Below are 14,286 nucleotides of genomic sequence, written 5' to 3' on the forward strand. Positions count from 1 at the left end.
TTGAAGACTTATGATGTCCTCTTAATATCTTTTGGTTAGTTTTGTAGTTGGTTTACTGTATCATGGACCTATAACCCCACATCTCCTTTTCTTCATCATAAACTGGTATAAAATTTAAAATAAAGAAAAACCAACAAATTTATAGTTTTCTAGAAAAGAAAATGAAAAACAAGAACTACTTTTTGACTGGCTGCCTCTTTTGAGTAGAAGTCTGAAGTATGACTAGTGATGCCGCTCATGATATCCCCGGTCGAGTCAAACATAGACATATGGTTAAAAGATTATACATGTGAAACAGAAGCAACGCTTTGTCTTTTTTTTTTGGTAAAATTATTTCGAAAGCTAGTTTAAAAGAGCCGTGACTTTTAAATTTATATTGTAGAAAACTTACTTAAAAGTAACATGACATGTTTAATTTACACTTTGACGATTACACCCACTAAATTTGGTTAAACAGGCTTTTTTTCTTCTCAGACAGTTAATATATAATGTAACTTCGTTCAATAACAGGCACTTTCAATCAAATTTTCAGTATTAAAGTGAAACACATATTTATTTATTTCTATCTAAACCATGACATTCTTGACCAAAACCATGACGAATTTCTAGACTCTTAACCAAACCATGTCAATCGCTTAACCAAACCATAGCAATTCCGATATCTTGCTTAATCTGCGTTAATTTCGTGAAATAACAATTCCAATAAAGATCGTTTGACCTCTAATACAGATTCAAGCATCTTATTTGCTTTTTATCTGCTCGTGTGAATAGAACTGAGGCAATAGTTTGTGGAAGCAACATAAATTAACCATGTCAAACTTATCCAAACTATGATAAAATCACTGTACTAAACGCTCCTCGATATAACGACCTTACTACCCGTGATTACTATATAAATATAGTGTAATTACTTTCAACTCGAAGTTTACTAATCGATCCATAGTGGTCATTTGTATAGTATACAGACCCTCTCTATTTAATAAACTCTGTGATTGCCGTGGATAGTAAGTTACAGTGTGACTGGGGCTTTAGATATTCTTTCATGATGATTTCTCTCGATAAACCGAATATGACACCCGTGGTATACGTTAATGTCTGTTTTTAAACAAATAGACTTATTCGTTTGCATGAAAAGGTATTCTTTCATAAAAAGAGACGTGAGGTTAATGGCAATCAGTATATGGTACAGTTATACTTAATATCCTCAAAACCAAATATGTCTTTAAATACTAACAAAAATGATTAAACAATGGTTTTATATTCTATCTTCGTAAATGTGTATTAACTCTGCGATCTAACATATATTGTGGTCATACCTTTTCCATCCATTGCAGTTCGTGGTAGGATGGTACAAGGTAATATCACATTCTTGTTTAATTCCTATTCAATCCAGGTTGTCCTACCAGATCGATAAACTCTTTATGGATTGCTATCATGAAACTAATGTCAATCATACAAAATGTCCGATCACGAAATATGTGTCCTCCATTACAACAACTGAACCGTAAATGTATTTAAACTTAAGAAAACCATACATAATACACATTATGTATATTAATACATTTTTTAAATAGGTATGAGTGCATGTCTAAATTTAGGAAACTTTAATTAACGGTATGTTGATAATGCTTTGTTAGCGATGTGAGTTGAAAATGTTTGTAAGCGGCTTCGACATTTACGTTATCCCAGTTCAGTCATACATATAAGACTAGGATATATACTTGAATGTAGCATGCTTATCGATTAGGTTTTATACGGGTACTTCACTCAATCTGCTTAGGTTCCAAGTGAATGCTATATTAAAATTAGATGAATGATTCGTTCACAAAACAATTCCTAGCAACACATTTTATTTGGATGAAATTAATATTGAATCGAAAAAAAATACAGGATTAAGATAAAAAAAAAAAAACAATTGTCAATACAAAGACGTGAATATAGTTTGACCTTTTCAACATGTTGGGCCTGTATCTAGCATCAGACTAAAGGATTGTATGTTAGTCTTTCACATCCGCGTGAGGTTTTTTTTTCGTATGAGTTCGGTGTCATACTACGTTTCTGCAAATTAAAAGTATACGTTTCCAGAAATTATATATTTTTTACTTTTCCGGAAATTTACATGTAACAGGTAGTAAATTGTTGATATTTGAATATATATGTTAGATAAATTATTTATTTCCTATTATTATACAAAAAAGGTTCTAATATCTACAATATACTGAAATAAAAAAAATATGGAAGTTTCACCTTAGTGAAAGATGATGATGTCGGAATCGTTATATTTTTATGTTTCACCAACTTGAAATGTCTATGATCGTCTGTGTAATGAAATAACTGATATTTTCATAGATGGCACAGTTAATTATTCGCTACATGGGTGTAAAATGGTGTAAAATGGTAACTTCATTCCTCTTGTGTTTGCGTTACTTTCACTTTTTATCAAAATGTGGGATCTGCTTATTGATGTGTGCACAACCCGAAGACTAAATCTCCAGCCCGAAGTAGATCATATTGACTTTCAATGTGCAGTGCATACTGCTGTCACAAAAAGTTCCATCTGCTACAATCAACGGTTGTTGCAGGTTCATTTAGGACAAAGTTCAAGGTACTCTTTCTTTATTTTCTCGAAAAAGTAATAATTTATTTTTTCCGGAATGGTTACTATTTTCACGGAAAAGTAAGGTATTTATTTCCGTAAACGTAGACTTTTTTTGCGGGAACGTCATTTTTTGTCCCCAGAAAAAGTAATGCCAACATTTCATTTGCCAATTACCGACTTGATTCTGTTATTACGGAAACGTAAAACGCTGAGTGAAGTTATGTTAACTGGCAGAAAAACTGAGTCCATTTAATATTCAATTTAGTAAAACTAGAACACACCCGCGAAATCGCGGGCATTCAGAACGTATTTGAAAGGATGTAAAGTGTTGTAGGAATAATTTTGTAAAAGATTTAATGACTTGAGAATTTCAGGAAAACTATCAAAACGTCATATGTACTTGGGGACAGGAAAATGTTTTTTTTAACCCTCCTCCTTTATTTCCAAAATTCCCATTTTTTGTTTTCTACTAATTTCATTATCAACATACATTTAGCGTACATGTATTATGAACATTCCAGTCAGGACTGGAGCCTGTAATTCAGTGGTTCAGTGATATTTGTTTTTCGTTCATTTTTTGTACATAAATAAGGCTGTTAGTTTTCTCTTTTGAATTGTTTTACATGGTCATATCAGACTATGCAGTATCGGCTTTTGCTTATATTTTGAAGGCCGTTAGGTGACCTTTAAATGTTAATTTCGGTGTCATTTTGGTCTTTTGTGGAGAGCTGTCTCATTGGCATTCATATCACATCTTCTTTTTTTTGTAAAACATTTAGTGACTTGAGAATTTCAATTAAGGTATCAAAAGTCATAGGTAATTTGGGACAGGATAATTGTATTTCTACCCCGGCTCTTCCTTTTTCAAAAAAAAAATCCTTTAGTTTTTTGTTTGTTCTCTATTGATTTTAATGACACATGAATAATTTTAGCGCTTATCTGTATATTATGAACATTCATTAAAGGGGGTCGGGGCAGAGGCGGATTTAGGGGGCCCGCCCCCCCCCCCCCCTTTTCTGGAAAATAATTGGTTGCTTATATAGGGAATAACTGAAGCAAGACCGGAGCGGGCCCCTCTTAGGCAGTCAACGGGCCACCGCGTATGAAAATTTCTGGATCCGCCACTACGGAGGGGCCCTGATCCCAATATCCCAGGCTTAAAAACATGAAATCCCGAGGTTCTGAATTTATCATATAAATTAAATATCTCGACATCCCGAAATTCGAAAAAAGAAATCCCGGATCCCGAAATGGTTAATACTGAAACACCCGTTCCAGATGTCCCGAAAGTGTATTTTCTTTTTACAGTCAATTCTCAGCTTAATAATTGATCCACAGCGGTCATTGATATATTATACAGAACCGCTCTGTTCGGTTTTCTAATAATTTGGTCATTCGGGAGACTGTCAAGCGGTGCTCCGACATTCGAAAAATAACAAGTTGCTTGATGGAAACTTTGACGAACTCTTATGTTCCTATATAACGTTTCTGCTTCAAGTTTTGATAGCTAAAACATTCTTTATGTAAATATGAACCAATAAAATAATAAGAAAGATATATGCATCAAAACGTTTTCCTTGGAATGGTGGAGTTCCGTGTAAAACGATCAAAATTGTCACACAACAGCGATCAAAAATGTCTAATAAACATCGAAAAATCAATGTTTGCTACCTGAATTTCCACATGTACCTTTTCTGATATATAGTCTTACCTGTCTGAAAGTTTCAAAGCCATTGTCCCAGTAGAAATCCAAATATATTCATTTTCTCCATGTCGGATATATTTATTGACTGTACAATCGCTCGCAAGTTTACTGTAATATCACTCGGAACCTTCCTGTACACTCACTCGGAGCTTTCCTGTAGAATTGCTTGGCCAAATTTATTAAATTCATTGCATATGCATTGCATTGGTTGTTTCTTGCCGTCCTATTATATTCATATATGGTATTTAAAATGAAAATAAGCATATACCCAGATATTTTGACAATTAAGATTCTATCAAGGAACGCTTTTAAGGTGACTATATCAGAGAGAAAAACAAAATGTGTATAAAATAGATATAAAAAAGAAGGTGTGGTATGATTGCCAAAGAGACAACTCTCTACAAGAGACCAACATGACACAGAAATTAACAACTATAGGTCATCGTACGGTCGTTAACAATGATCAAAGCCCATACCGCATAGTCAGCTATAAAACGTCCCGAAATAACAATGTAAAACTAGAAAACTGACGGCTTATTTATGTTAAAAAAAATGAACGAAAAACAAATATGTAACACCTAAACAAACAACCACTGAATAAGTATACAAGACATAATAAAAGTACAGTACAAAATATGTAAAGAATCTAATTTAAAATAAAAATGAAAATAATCCTCGTACAAAATAAATATTTATGTATTCCGAAAAGGTGACTAGATTCTCTTGAAGGGTAATTATCATATTTTGAATTTTACTTAATATATAATTATTTACCAGCAATTTAAAAAAAAAATAATAAATACATGTTTGAACAATACAACAAAGAATTTTTCATCACAGGATCGGGATATTGTAACAAGGAAAATGTAGAAGGGTGGTAGCTAACCACTGATCCTAGAAAAGTCACGTATATGTCAATAAACATGATATTAAAATACGAAGATGTGGTATAATTTCAAATGAGATGTCTGTTTATTACAAGTTATAGCTACTGGTAGAAAAGGCTCCAGTAAAATTAAATGTTATCAAGGATGAGAGAGGACTTTATAACTGAAATACAGAGTAAACACAAAATCCTTCAACATATTTTTTATATCAATGTCACGATTAAGGAACTTTTCAATATTCCCAACTATAGCATCCGACAAATGAACGAAACAGTTGGTTTATCAAACCACATTTATATCTTCAATATTAAAATAAGGAGATGTGATATGATTGTATGAAGTTCAAAAAATAAATGGATTTAAGGTCCCGACATGAAACATAAGAATCAATACATTTCGAATTTAACTGACAGCCTCATTCATAATAAAAAAAAATACCAAAAACATATACATGTATGACAGAAATGAACCAACGACTCTTGACTTCAAACAGGTACATAAAGAATTTGGCAGGGTTAAAAATGTCTGTGTGCGCTCATTTCTCTCCAAAACTAGCACAGCATAAGACCAAACTATGAAAAAGCAGATGAATGATCGGATCATCATACTATCATTGACGATATCAGACCAAGTGCAGATCCCGCCTTTCTGCAAAAAGAGGACCCAAACCACGGAACACCATGAAACGTCCACAACATAAAAAAAAATCGGAAAAAATTGGGTTTCAACCACCAAAACTCCCTCTACCCGCATACCGGATCCGCTAATGCAGGCTGCATCCATTCAAATAAAACTGAGCGTCAAACATCATTAAAACTTTTGTGTGTGTAATTTAGGTTTAAAAAAATTGTAAGGATTCCGCGGAACCCAGTGTCTCGCCTACTTTGACTGTTAATTGCAGGTTCAACAAAAAAGAGGAAACAAATCAATGAAAATATTCCTCTTGATACTATCTTTGGATTGTAAATAAGAAGCTTCCGTCCAGGATAGTTTATGAATCTAATAAATGTACACTTTCAGCAAATTTTCAAAGTGGATAATCGAGATTTGCTAAAAAAAATGATGCAACAAAATGTTTTTAAAAAGTAATGTTGAATAAATCTAGAAAAAAAGACTTTGTATATCAAGAAAATAAATCGTCAATTTTGCAAAATATATGTTGTGGATTTTATAACGACGAATTAACAGTACACATGTTTGGAAGATAGACGCGAAGTTGTCACTTATCGTCCAGTGCCTAATATTTCATGAATGTTAATTTAGGGCTATAGGCAAAACGCAGTTATACGCTAAAATAATCGTTCTGTTGCTCCGTTGTATAATATATACACATTTAGGGGTGGGGGCAATGAATATTACCAGGGGAGAGGCGATGATGCAAACGTAATGAAACGAGCACTAGAATATGGCATAGTATGAAGATCATCTCTTTTACTTCATTTTCATTTTATTATTTTGAGCGTAGCAAATTTTGAATCAAGGAAGTATTTGTGTTTCTGTTAGGGAAGAAGACAATGTATTTGCTTTGACATTTTCTTAGGTTAAATAGTGCAACATTGTAATATTGAAGAGTGGGGAGGGACCGGTTTTACATTTTTGAGATCTGAAGTATGATATATGTCACACAGGGTAGATGAGTTTTCATTTGATATGCGACAACGCCATGTTCTAGAAAGTTTGATTTTTGCACTTAATAACCCCATCCAACTAAGTTTTATAGGTGGGAATTTGATATTTAAAATGTACACATCATGACCTTTCATTTGATATACAACAACCTTATCGTAAAAGAAAATTTATTTTTTGCACTCAATGACCCCATCCAACCAATTTTTGGGGGACGTCAATTTGAAATTTGAAATGTACGCTTTATGTTCTTTCATTTGATATGCGACAACCTAACCATCTGAGAAATTAGATTTTTTTGCACTAAATGACCCCACCCTTCCACCTGATATGAAAAAGAGGTTTACATTTTTCATTTTTTAGGAGAGTTTATTTTTTGCACTAAATGACCCCACCCTTCCAGGTTAACATTTTTCATTTTTTAGGAGAGTTTATTGAGTGAGACCTTCAATTTGATATATCAGATGACCCGATTTGACAAAGTGCCAAAAATGATGCAATATCAACGATATAAATAGAAGTTATGAAACTTACAAAGTCAATGCAAAACATGAAAATTTCAAAATGATTTTTGGTGTTTTTCTAAATGGAATGTTTTTGGTATTTGGTCAAACATATAACTATGTTAACCTCTTCAATTTCTTGAACATTTTAAGTGGTAAGCTGTAACAGTTGTTGATTCAGAAATACATGCCGCCGCTCGCAAAATTTCAAACTGCATTATCTCTAAAACGACAATAGATATCTCAAATCTGTTAAATGGAAAATGATCTACAGTTAAAGGACAACATTATAGAAAAAGAATTGGGACAATTTCAAAGTTCACCAAGGTCACAATTAATCATCAAATATATGATGCAATACCAAACTTGAGAACCGGAAGTCATAGAGACATGGGACTATCACCATTCAAATCAGGACCACTTGACTTTTCAAATATCACAAGGTCAAGGTCATAGTATAATGTGAAGGTCAAGGTGAAATTTCATCATGACCTGACATTAACCTCCAATTGAAGATCTTGAATCACTGATCATCTTTGCAGTTTATAGTAGATTGATATCTGTTATCTTTAAAAAGATATACACAAAATACTATACTTTTAAGAATCATCCCGTTGTAACTTTTAAACAAACAGTCGGACACTTTTGTGCTCAGTGTATAAAATGTAGAACTCATCGAGAGGAACATTTTATACGCGTAAGTATGCAGTAAATTCTTATCATTTTCTTAATATGCAAGCTTAAAATTGCAGCGCAATTTTTTTTTGCACCTGGTGACCTTTGATCTTGGGTGCAAATTAAAGGTCACATGAACTTAAGATTATTGGTGTAGGTCCCAAGTCTTTACGACTTCCGGTTCTCCAGATACAATTTTTCAAAAATTGTGTATATTTTTTCAAGGGTAATAACTCCTTATAAGGGTTAAAAACAAAATGATTATATATGTTTATTAACATTGCCTTCTGGTCTTGTACATGTTGCCGTTTTCAAATCGATTCTATCTTGAATACTTTTTGAGAAAACTGCAAATAAAAGAGATAGCTTCAAGGGGATATAACTCTTAAAGGAGGTGATTAAATACTTAGCAGCCTCATATGGTGATACATCATGATGAGATGTATCTATTATCTAAATAAGGTCATGTTATCTTCAAAAACAACGAGGGGGGGGGGGGTCATATCAAAAATATCCAATAAAAGGGAGATAACTTCTAAAGGGGATGATGAAATCTTTAACAGGGTCATCTGGTTATACTTCATGATGAGGTCTATCTATGGTCCATATTTGGGCTTGATAACTTCAACAGAAACGGTGGGAGGCCATGCCAAAAAAATGTTGGAAGAAAAAACGGAAGAAAAACAATAAGGTCTTTCCTTTGTAGAGGAAAGACCTTAATTATCCATCCCCAATAGAAACATAGGAATAATTTTTAAAACAACTGCATAGCTTGTAATGAAGTGTTCAATCTCCGGAAAAGGGGAGGCTTTATTCACCTAAGTTGCTTGTGCACGTATTTAGTCGATTCCTCTTATTTTTGTAGTTAGTCAAATATTTATGGTATTGCGCTCCATATATTCAATTTCCTAACAGTAAGAAAATTGGATAATACTTCTTTATAAGATTCATACAACGAAATGAATGTAGTCACGATGAAAAATAACATATCTCTTTATAATATTTATTATAGTTATTGATATTTCAGTGTTCTATATAAAACTTTACTTGAAAGTTGTGACACACGTTATCGACATATGCAACAGCTGCCACAATGTACAACGTAGACTAAGGTGACTGAAATATTAAAAAAAAATCTGTGACAATGAATGAGAATAATGTCATCGTCTTTTACGAGTATTTCCTTGTTTTAATTCTAGCAAGCAAGGTAAAGTGAAAATTTATTTTCTTTTGTCAAATTGTGTTTTTTTTTTTTTATACAAAATGAATTTGGAACCATTTTAATTATTGAGATTAAACATTCACGTTTTTACGTCATGTCGAAAGCCTAGAAACACTTGAATTTCCGAAATACAATAAAACAAATTATTATTAATTTGTAAACATAAATTTAATTTCTTTTTTAGAGGTGTTATTTGATTGTCAATGATCAACGTTCACCATACACCAACTAAGTAGACGTAGTTATACGCATTGTAATTCATCAACAGGCAAAACCAATATGTCATAGTAAGCTATGAAACGCCCCGACATGACAAAATTAAAAAAAAAATGCAAACTGTTTTCTTTTCCTCGTATTTTTTTAAATGCAAGTGCAGACCTGCGTAATTTGTTCAGATTAAGGCCGTGTTCACATTTACCTAAATTCGGTGTTGTGTTTTTGTGTTCACATTAACCTAAATTCGGTGTTGTGTTAGTGTAACTTACACGTAAACTAAACACAATTGCATTCCCATTGATAAAACTCAATGTTTACATGTAGTTTAAATGATGTTTTATCTACACACAGTCGATAGTCAATGTAGGCCTTGTGTAGGTTAAGTGTACACAAAACTAGGCATTTTGGACATTAGTTTTCCCGTGTATAGATTTAAGGAGTCATGCAGTTCGAGTAATATTGTTATTTTTGATAATTATTAGTATAGTTCTTTACAGAAATTGTCAGTGTCTTAATTTTACAGGTTTTTTTTGTTAATTTTTTTTAACGTACTTTATTAGCCTCTGATCAAGACTCAAAGCAGCATCATTGCCGAACCCATATTAGGCAGCAACCCAATAGATTTTTTTTTTTGGGGGGGGGGGGGGGCTATTATAGTTGAGTATAAAACATAAAGGCAGGTTGGTCGGGGTGGTGGGCTATGGATTTTGTTTTGAAAAAAAAATGTTTCCAGTTTTTGGCCCTCAGCTGCCACTATATATAATGCTGAAATTGACTCCGACTTGTCACCAAAATTTGTCCTGAAAATAATCTATAGCTCACGCCCCCCTCACCTCCCCCCTAAAAAATAAATAAAATTTATAGTTGCTGCCTAATTCATTTGAAAAGGTCTTCCCAAATCGACTTGACGTACACAGAAATATTCGCCACTGGTCTTTATTCACACAACGATTCGCGCATAAATGCATGACTAAAAAAAGTGTGAGGTAAAGAATATGTTTGTCTAGTATCTTAGATCTGTTAAATAACACTTAAAATTAAAAAAAAACGTTACCCTATTCCTTAACAAATATTCCTTGGAGAAGAAATACAATTTTACACAAACAGAAAAGATAAAAATGTAGTGATCCTTAATATCTCAATCCTTTTTTTCGGCTGCAAGCACGCTGCTACAACTAACGTTTTCTAATACGTAATCGAGACATATCTAGTATATTCAAACTACTGCAAATTATAAAAATAGCTTTCATAAAGGAGCAACCACTTAACTTAATTTTTTTTCGCGAGTACGTTTTTATTCCGTTTTTTTTTTCAAATACCTTTTTTTCAATATTTAACACTATAATGTATGGGGAAACTCTTGATTCAGAATATTTTTCTATCATCTGTATGACCAGATTTATTTATTTTTTTATCAAATTAGGGATCAGAATATTCCCCCCCCCCCCTTTTAAGTCAAATGATCGTTCCATTACTACTAGAAAAATCGTTCTTAAACTTTGAATTGAGTTCTACGTAATAAACATTTAAATGACATATAGTTTACAAGTGGGAACAAATCTTATGTACAGGTAATTAAACAAGGTGTATAGATGTGAACAAATTTGATGTGACCAGTGTCCATTACTATGGAAAGCCAACGGGGTCAAAATTCTTACTTCGTATCTTGTCAATGTGTAACTTGTAACTGTGTGATTTGTCAATTTGTATATTGATGTTTTGTAACTTGTCGATTCGTGAATTGTCAATTTGTATATTGATGTTTTGTAACTTGTCGATTCGTAAATTGTCAATTTGTATATTGATGTTTTGTTACTTGTGGATCCGTTAAATGTCGATTTGCAAATTGTCAATTTGCATATTGATGTTTGCCGATTTGTAAATTGCATATTCAATTTGATGTTTTGTAACTTGTCGATTCGTAAATTGTCAATTTGTATATTGATGTTTTTTAACTTGCCGATTTGTAAATTGTCAATGTGAATATTGATGATTTGTAAATTGTCGATTCGTGAAATGTCAATGTGTGAAATGTCAATGTGTGAAATGTCAATGTGTGAAATGTCAATGTGTGAAATGTCATCTATGTATTATACTAACGATCATTATGACGACAGATGGCGCTCGGTAAAGTTATTCTTCGGTGTATAAGCCTCCTGTAAGTAGGAGCACCTCCATATGAAATATAAACCTAAATAATTTTAATTTATTAATTACAGCAAATGCCTCTAAAAGAAAACAATACAAAAATTGCATGTTTACAGGATCCGAGTTTTATTTTGTTTACTGAGTCAGACGTGGACTTTCGTTCGAGAACGGATTAAACTTTATAAAAATGCATCCGGACTAGTTTTAATAGTCCCTCGACGTAATCGATCTATCCAAATTGCGTGTTTAATGAAATACATTGTAGTCGTTGGTCAGTGGAATACAACGACTGGACTTTTCAGGTAAATACAATAAGAAGATGTGGTAATAAACCGTATGATTGTCAATGAGACAAATATTCACCAATGCTAAGTTCAAATAAAGACGATTTAAGCAAATATAGGCAATCTACGGTCTTCAACAATGAGAATACCATATAGTCGGCTATAAAAGGCTATATCATTACTGGAAAAACAGGTACTAGTAATAAACGATTTCTATTAATCATAAAATGGTATTATCGGACCATTTTATTCTGACTGGAGGGGAAAGGGCTGACATATATATATATATATTAGTAAACATGCCTATTGAATAGTTCTGGTCAAAAAGCTTAAAAATTGCCGCTATATTTTCTTTCTATAAAAATTTACAACCAAAAAGACCAAAATATTCACTAGTCCCTCGATCTCAACAGCTGCTTAACGCCCAGTCCTCCCGATATGAACCCCACCCGGTGCCACACCTCCATATAGCCCGGCAACTTTACCAAATCTAATATTTTGTCGATCGGATGGTTAACGAACCGAAATGAATCACGATGTTAATCAATAAAGCTATTTGTTTTAAAATCTGCATGTCATATTAAATAAAAGTAAATCATTTGCAATGGATTTGTAACAATATAATCATAATATCTAATTCACAAACCATGTTGTATTCCGCCTGCCTCTTCTGTCGAGCAGTCATTCAGGATCCCTGGCTACCATTTTACTCAAAAAATGACTCAATATATACCCCAGGGCCAAACCCCCAATCATGTGCAAATATTTTCAAGGAGAAATAAAATTAGTGTAAGCATATTTGAGATAATTGCCTCTGTCATGCAAATGGCGAGATGGCGAGATCTTTTCTCTGACAAGTCAAAGGGATAGGGCGTCACTTTGGTTAAAAGTGGGTGTATAAAAAAGGGGGCGGTTGAGATCTAACAAAAAATGTTTAAGCCCTTAGCCGTTTTTTAGCGTCTGTCCCAAGTCAGGAGCCACTGGCCTTTGTAAGTCTTGTATGATGATTTTTAATTGTAGTTTCTTGTGTATAATTCGGAGTTTAGTATGACGTCCGTTATCACTGAACTACTAGTATTCAAATTTGTTTAGGGGCCAGTTGAAGGACTCCTCCGGGTGCGGGAGTTTCTCGCTGCATTGAAGACCCATATTGGTGGCCTTCGGTTGTTGTCTGCTCTATGGTCGGGTTGTTGTCTCTTTGACACATTCTCAATTTTATGATAATTGTTAAATCGGGCCCTTGCCAGTAATTAGTGTTCTTTTTGAACGAGCTTTTTTTAATTGTCTGGTTCTATAACACTGAGAAACCAGCCCCTTGACCACCTCGTATAGAAATATTAATTTCTGGCTTGAGCGTCTTGTCTGTTTGTCTTGTAGTTTCAGTTTGGTGAGTGTGTTTGAGATGAAACCAACTTCTCTGGATTTGTCCCCTGTTATAAATCTCGCATGTTGTCGCTGTATTCTTTCAAGCTTATTGATTTTTGTGGTCCCATACTATTGACCATATGATATCCCATTATTGACCTGACCATTGAAATATATGCGGCCCCCGGTTTTCTTGCATTCCGATAAACAATATCTCAAATTTCTTATCAGGAATCCTAGTGTTAATTTGCCTTCTTGGCTACGTTGGAAATATTGGTAGTCCATTTAAGGTCCTCGTTTAGTTTTCTGGTGCCTTCAGATTTTATTTCAAAATAGTGCATATTCAATACAGTTTTGATATATAGTATACATTAACTAAGTGATTCATTTAAAATAATTGTTCACTTCAGTTTGTTTTGTAAAGTACAAATATGATATGCGGATAAAACATTTGTTATCTTCATTACTCATGCAGGAACCAAATATATAAAGATTGTTCTTCCATTTACTTCTTGTATTAAAAGATCATTAGATAATAACATTCTTTTCTGAAATTTCCATATTGAGATTATAATATTAAGAAATAATGGGTGTCAAACCATTTCTCCTACTATACATTTAGTCCAAAATTTGCGGCCCAGGATAATATTAGTATAAATTTTCAAGCCCCGTCTTATTTTGACCCGGTTAAATATTAAGTAGAAATTTCCTGCCAAGTGACAGTGATATATTTGCGAAGTTAATAAGGAAGCCCGTTCCAGCGACACGTCTATGTAAACCTTAATACAGGAAGTGACAAACCCCATCCCAGGTTTGGTGACCGGTACATTAGTAAACAAACATGCTTATTTGAGGTCACCTCTATATAAAACCGAGTCCCTGGTATACATGCCATATAAAACAAACAAATGCATTTATCTTTTTGTTTCTTTTATATGTATGTGGTGGTGCACAGAACTGATTTGAATTACTTTGGTATATATATTCCATATGGCGGTGCACATATTTACAGGAGGCTTATACACATAAGAAGAGACTGAGCGCCATCTGTCGTCA

At 33.4% G+C, this 14,286-nt stretch overlaps 2 protein-coding genes across 2 annotated transcripts in view; one reads left to right on the forward strand and one right to left on the reverse strand.

The window, feature by feature from the left end:
• LOC134721351 (fibroblast growth factor receptor 2-like) overlaps nucleotides 1-1,496 on the reverse strand; it is a 250,008-nt gene extending 248,512 nt beyond the window's left edge. The window contains exon 1 of the mRNA XM_063584292.1: nucleotides 1,317-1,496. Within this exon, the coding sequence (XP_063440362.1) occupies nucleotides 1,317-1,329 (13 nt within the window). The 5' untranslated portion in view covers nucleotides 1,330-1,496. The remainder of the gene's footprint in view (nucleotides 1-1,316) is intronic.
• Nucleotides 1,497-9,090: 7,594 nt separating this feature from the next.
• LOC134721353 (protein sel-1 homolog 3-like) overlaps nucleotides 9,091-14,286 on the forward strand; it is a 151,092-nt gene continuing 145,896 nt past the window's right edge. Inside the window, exon 1 of the mRNA XM_063584293.1 lies at nucleotides 9,091-9,202. Within this exon, the coding sequence (XP_063440363.1) occupies nucleotides 9,140-9,202 (63 nt within the window). The 5' untranslated portion in view covers nucleotides 9,091-9,139. The remainder of the gene's footprint in view (nucleotides 9,203-14,286) is intronic.

This window comes from Mytilus trossulus, chromosome 6, assembly GCF_036588685.1.
Source record: "Mytilus trossulus isolate FHL-02 chromosome 6, PNRI_Mtr1.1.1.hap1, whole genome shotgun sequence".
Classification (NCBI taxonomy): domain Eukaryota; kingdom Metazoa; phylum Mollusca; class Bivalvia; order Mytilida; family Mytilidae; genus Mytilus; species Mytilus trossulus.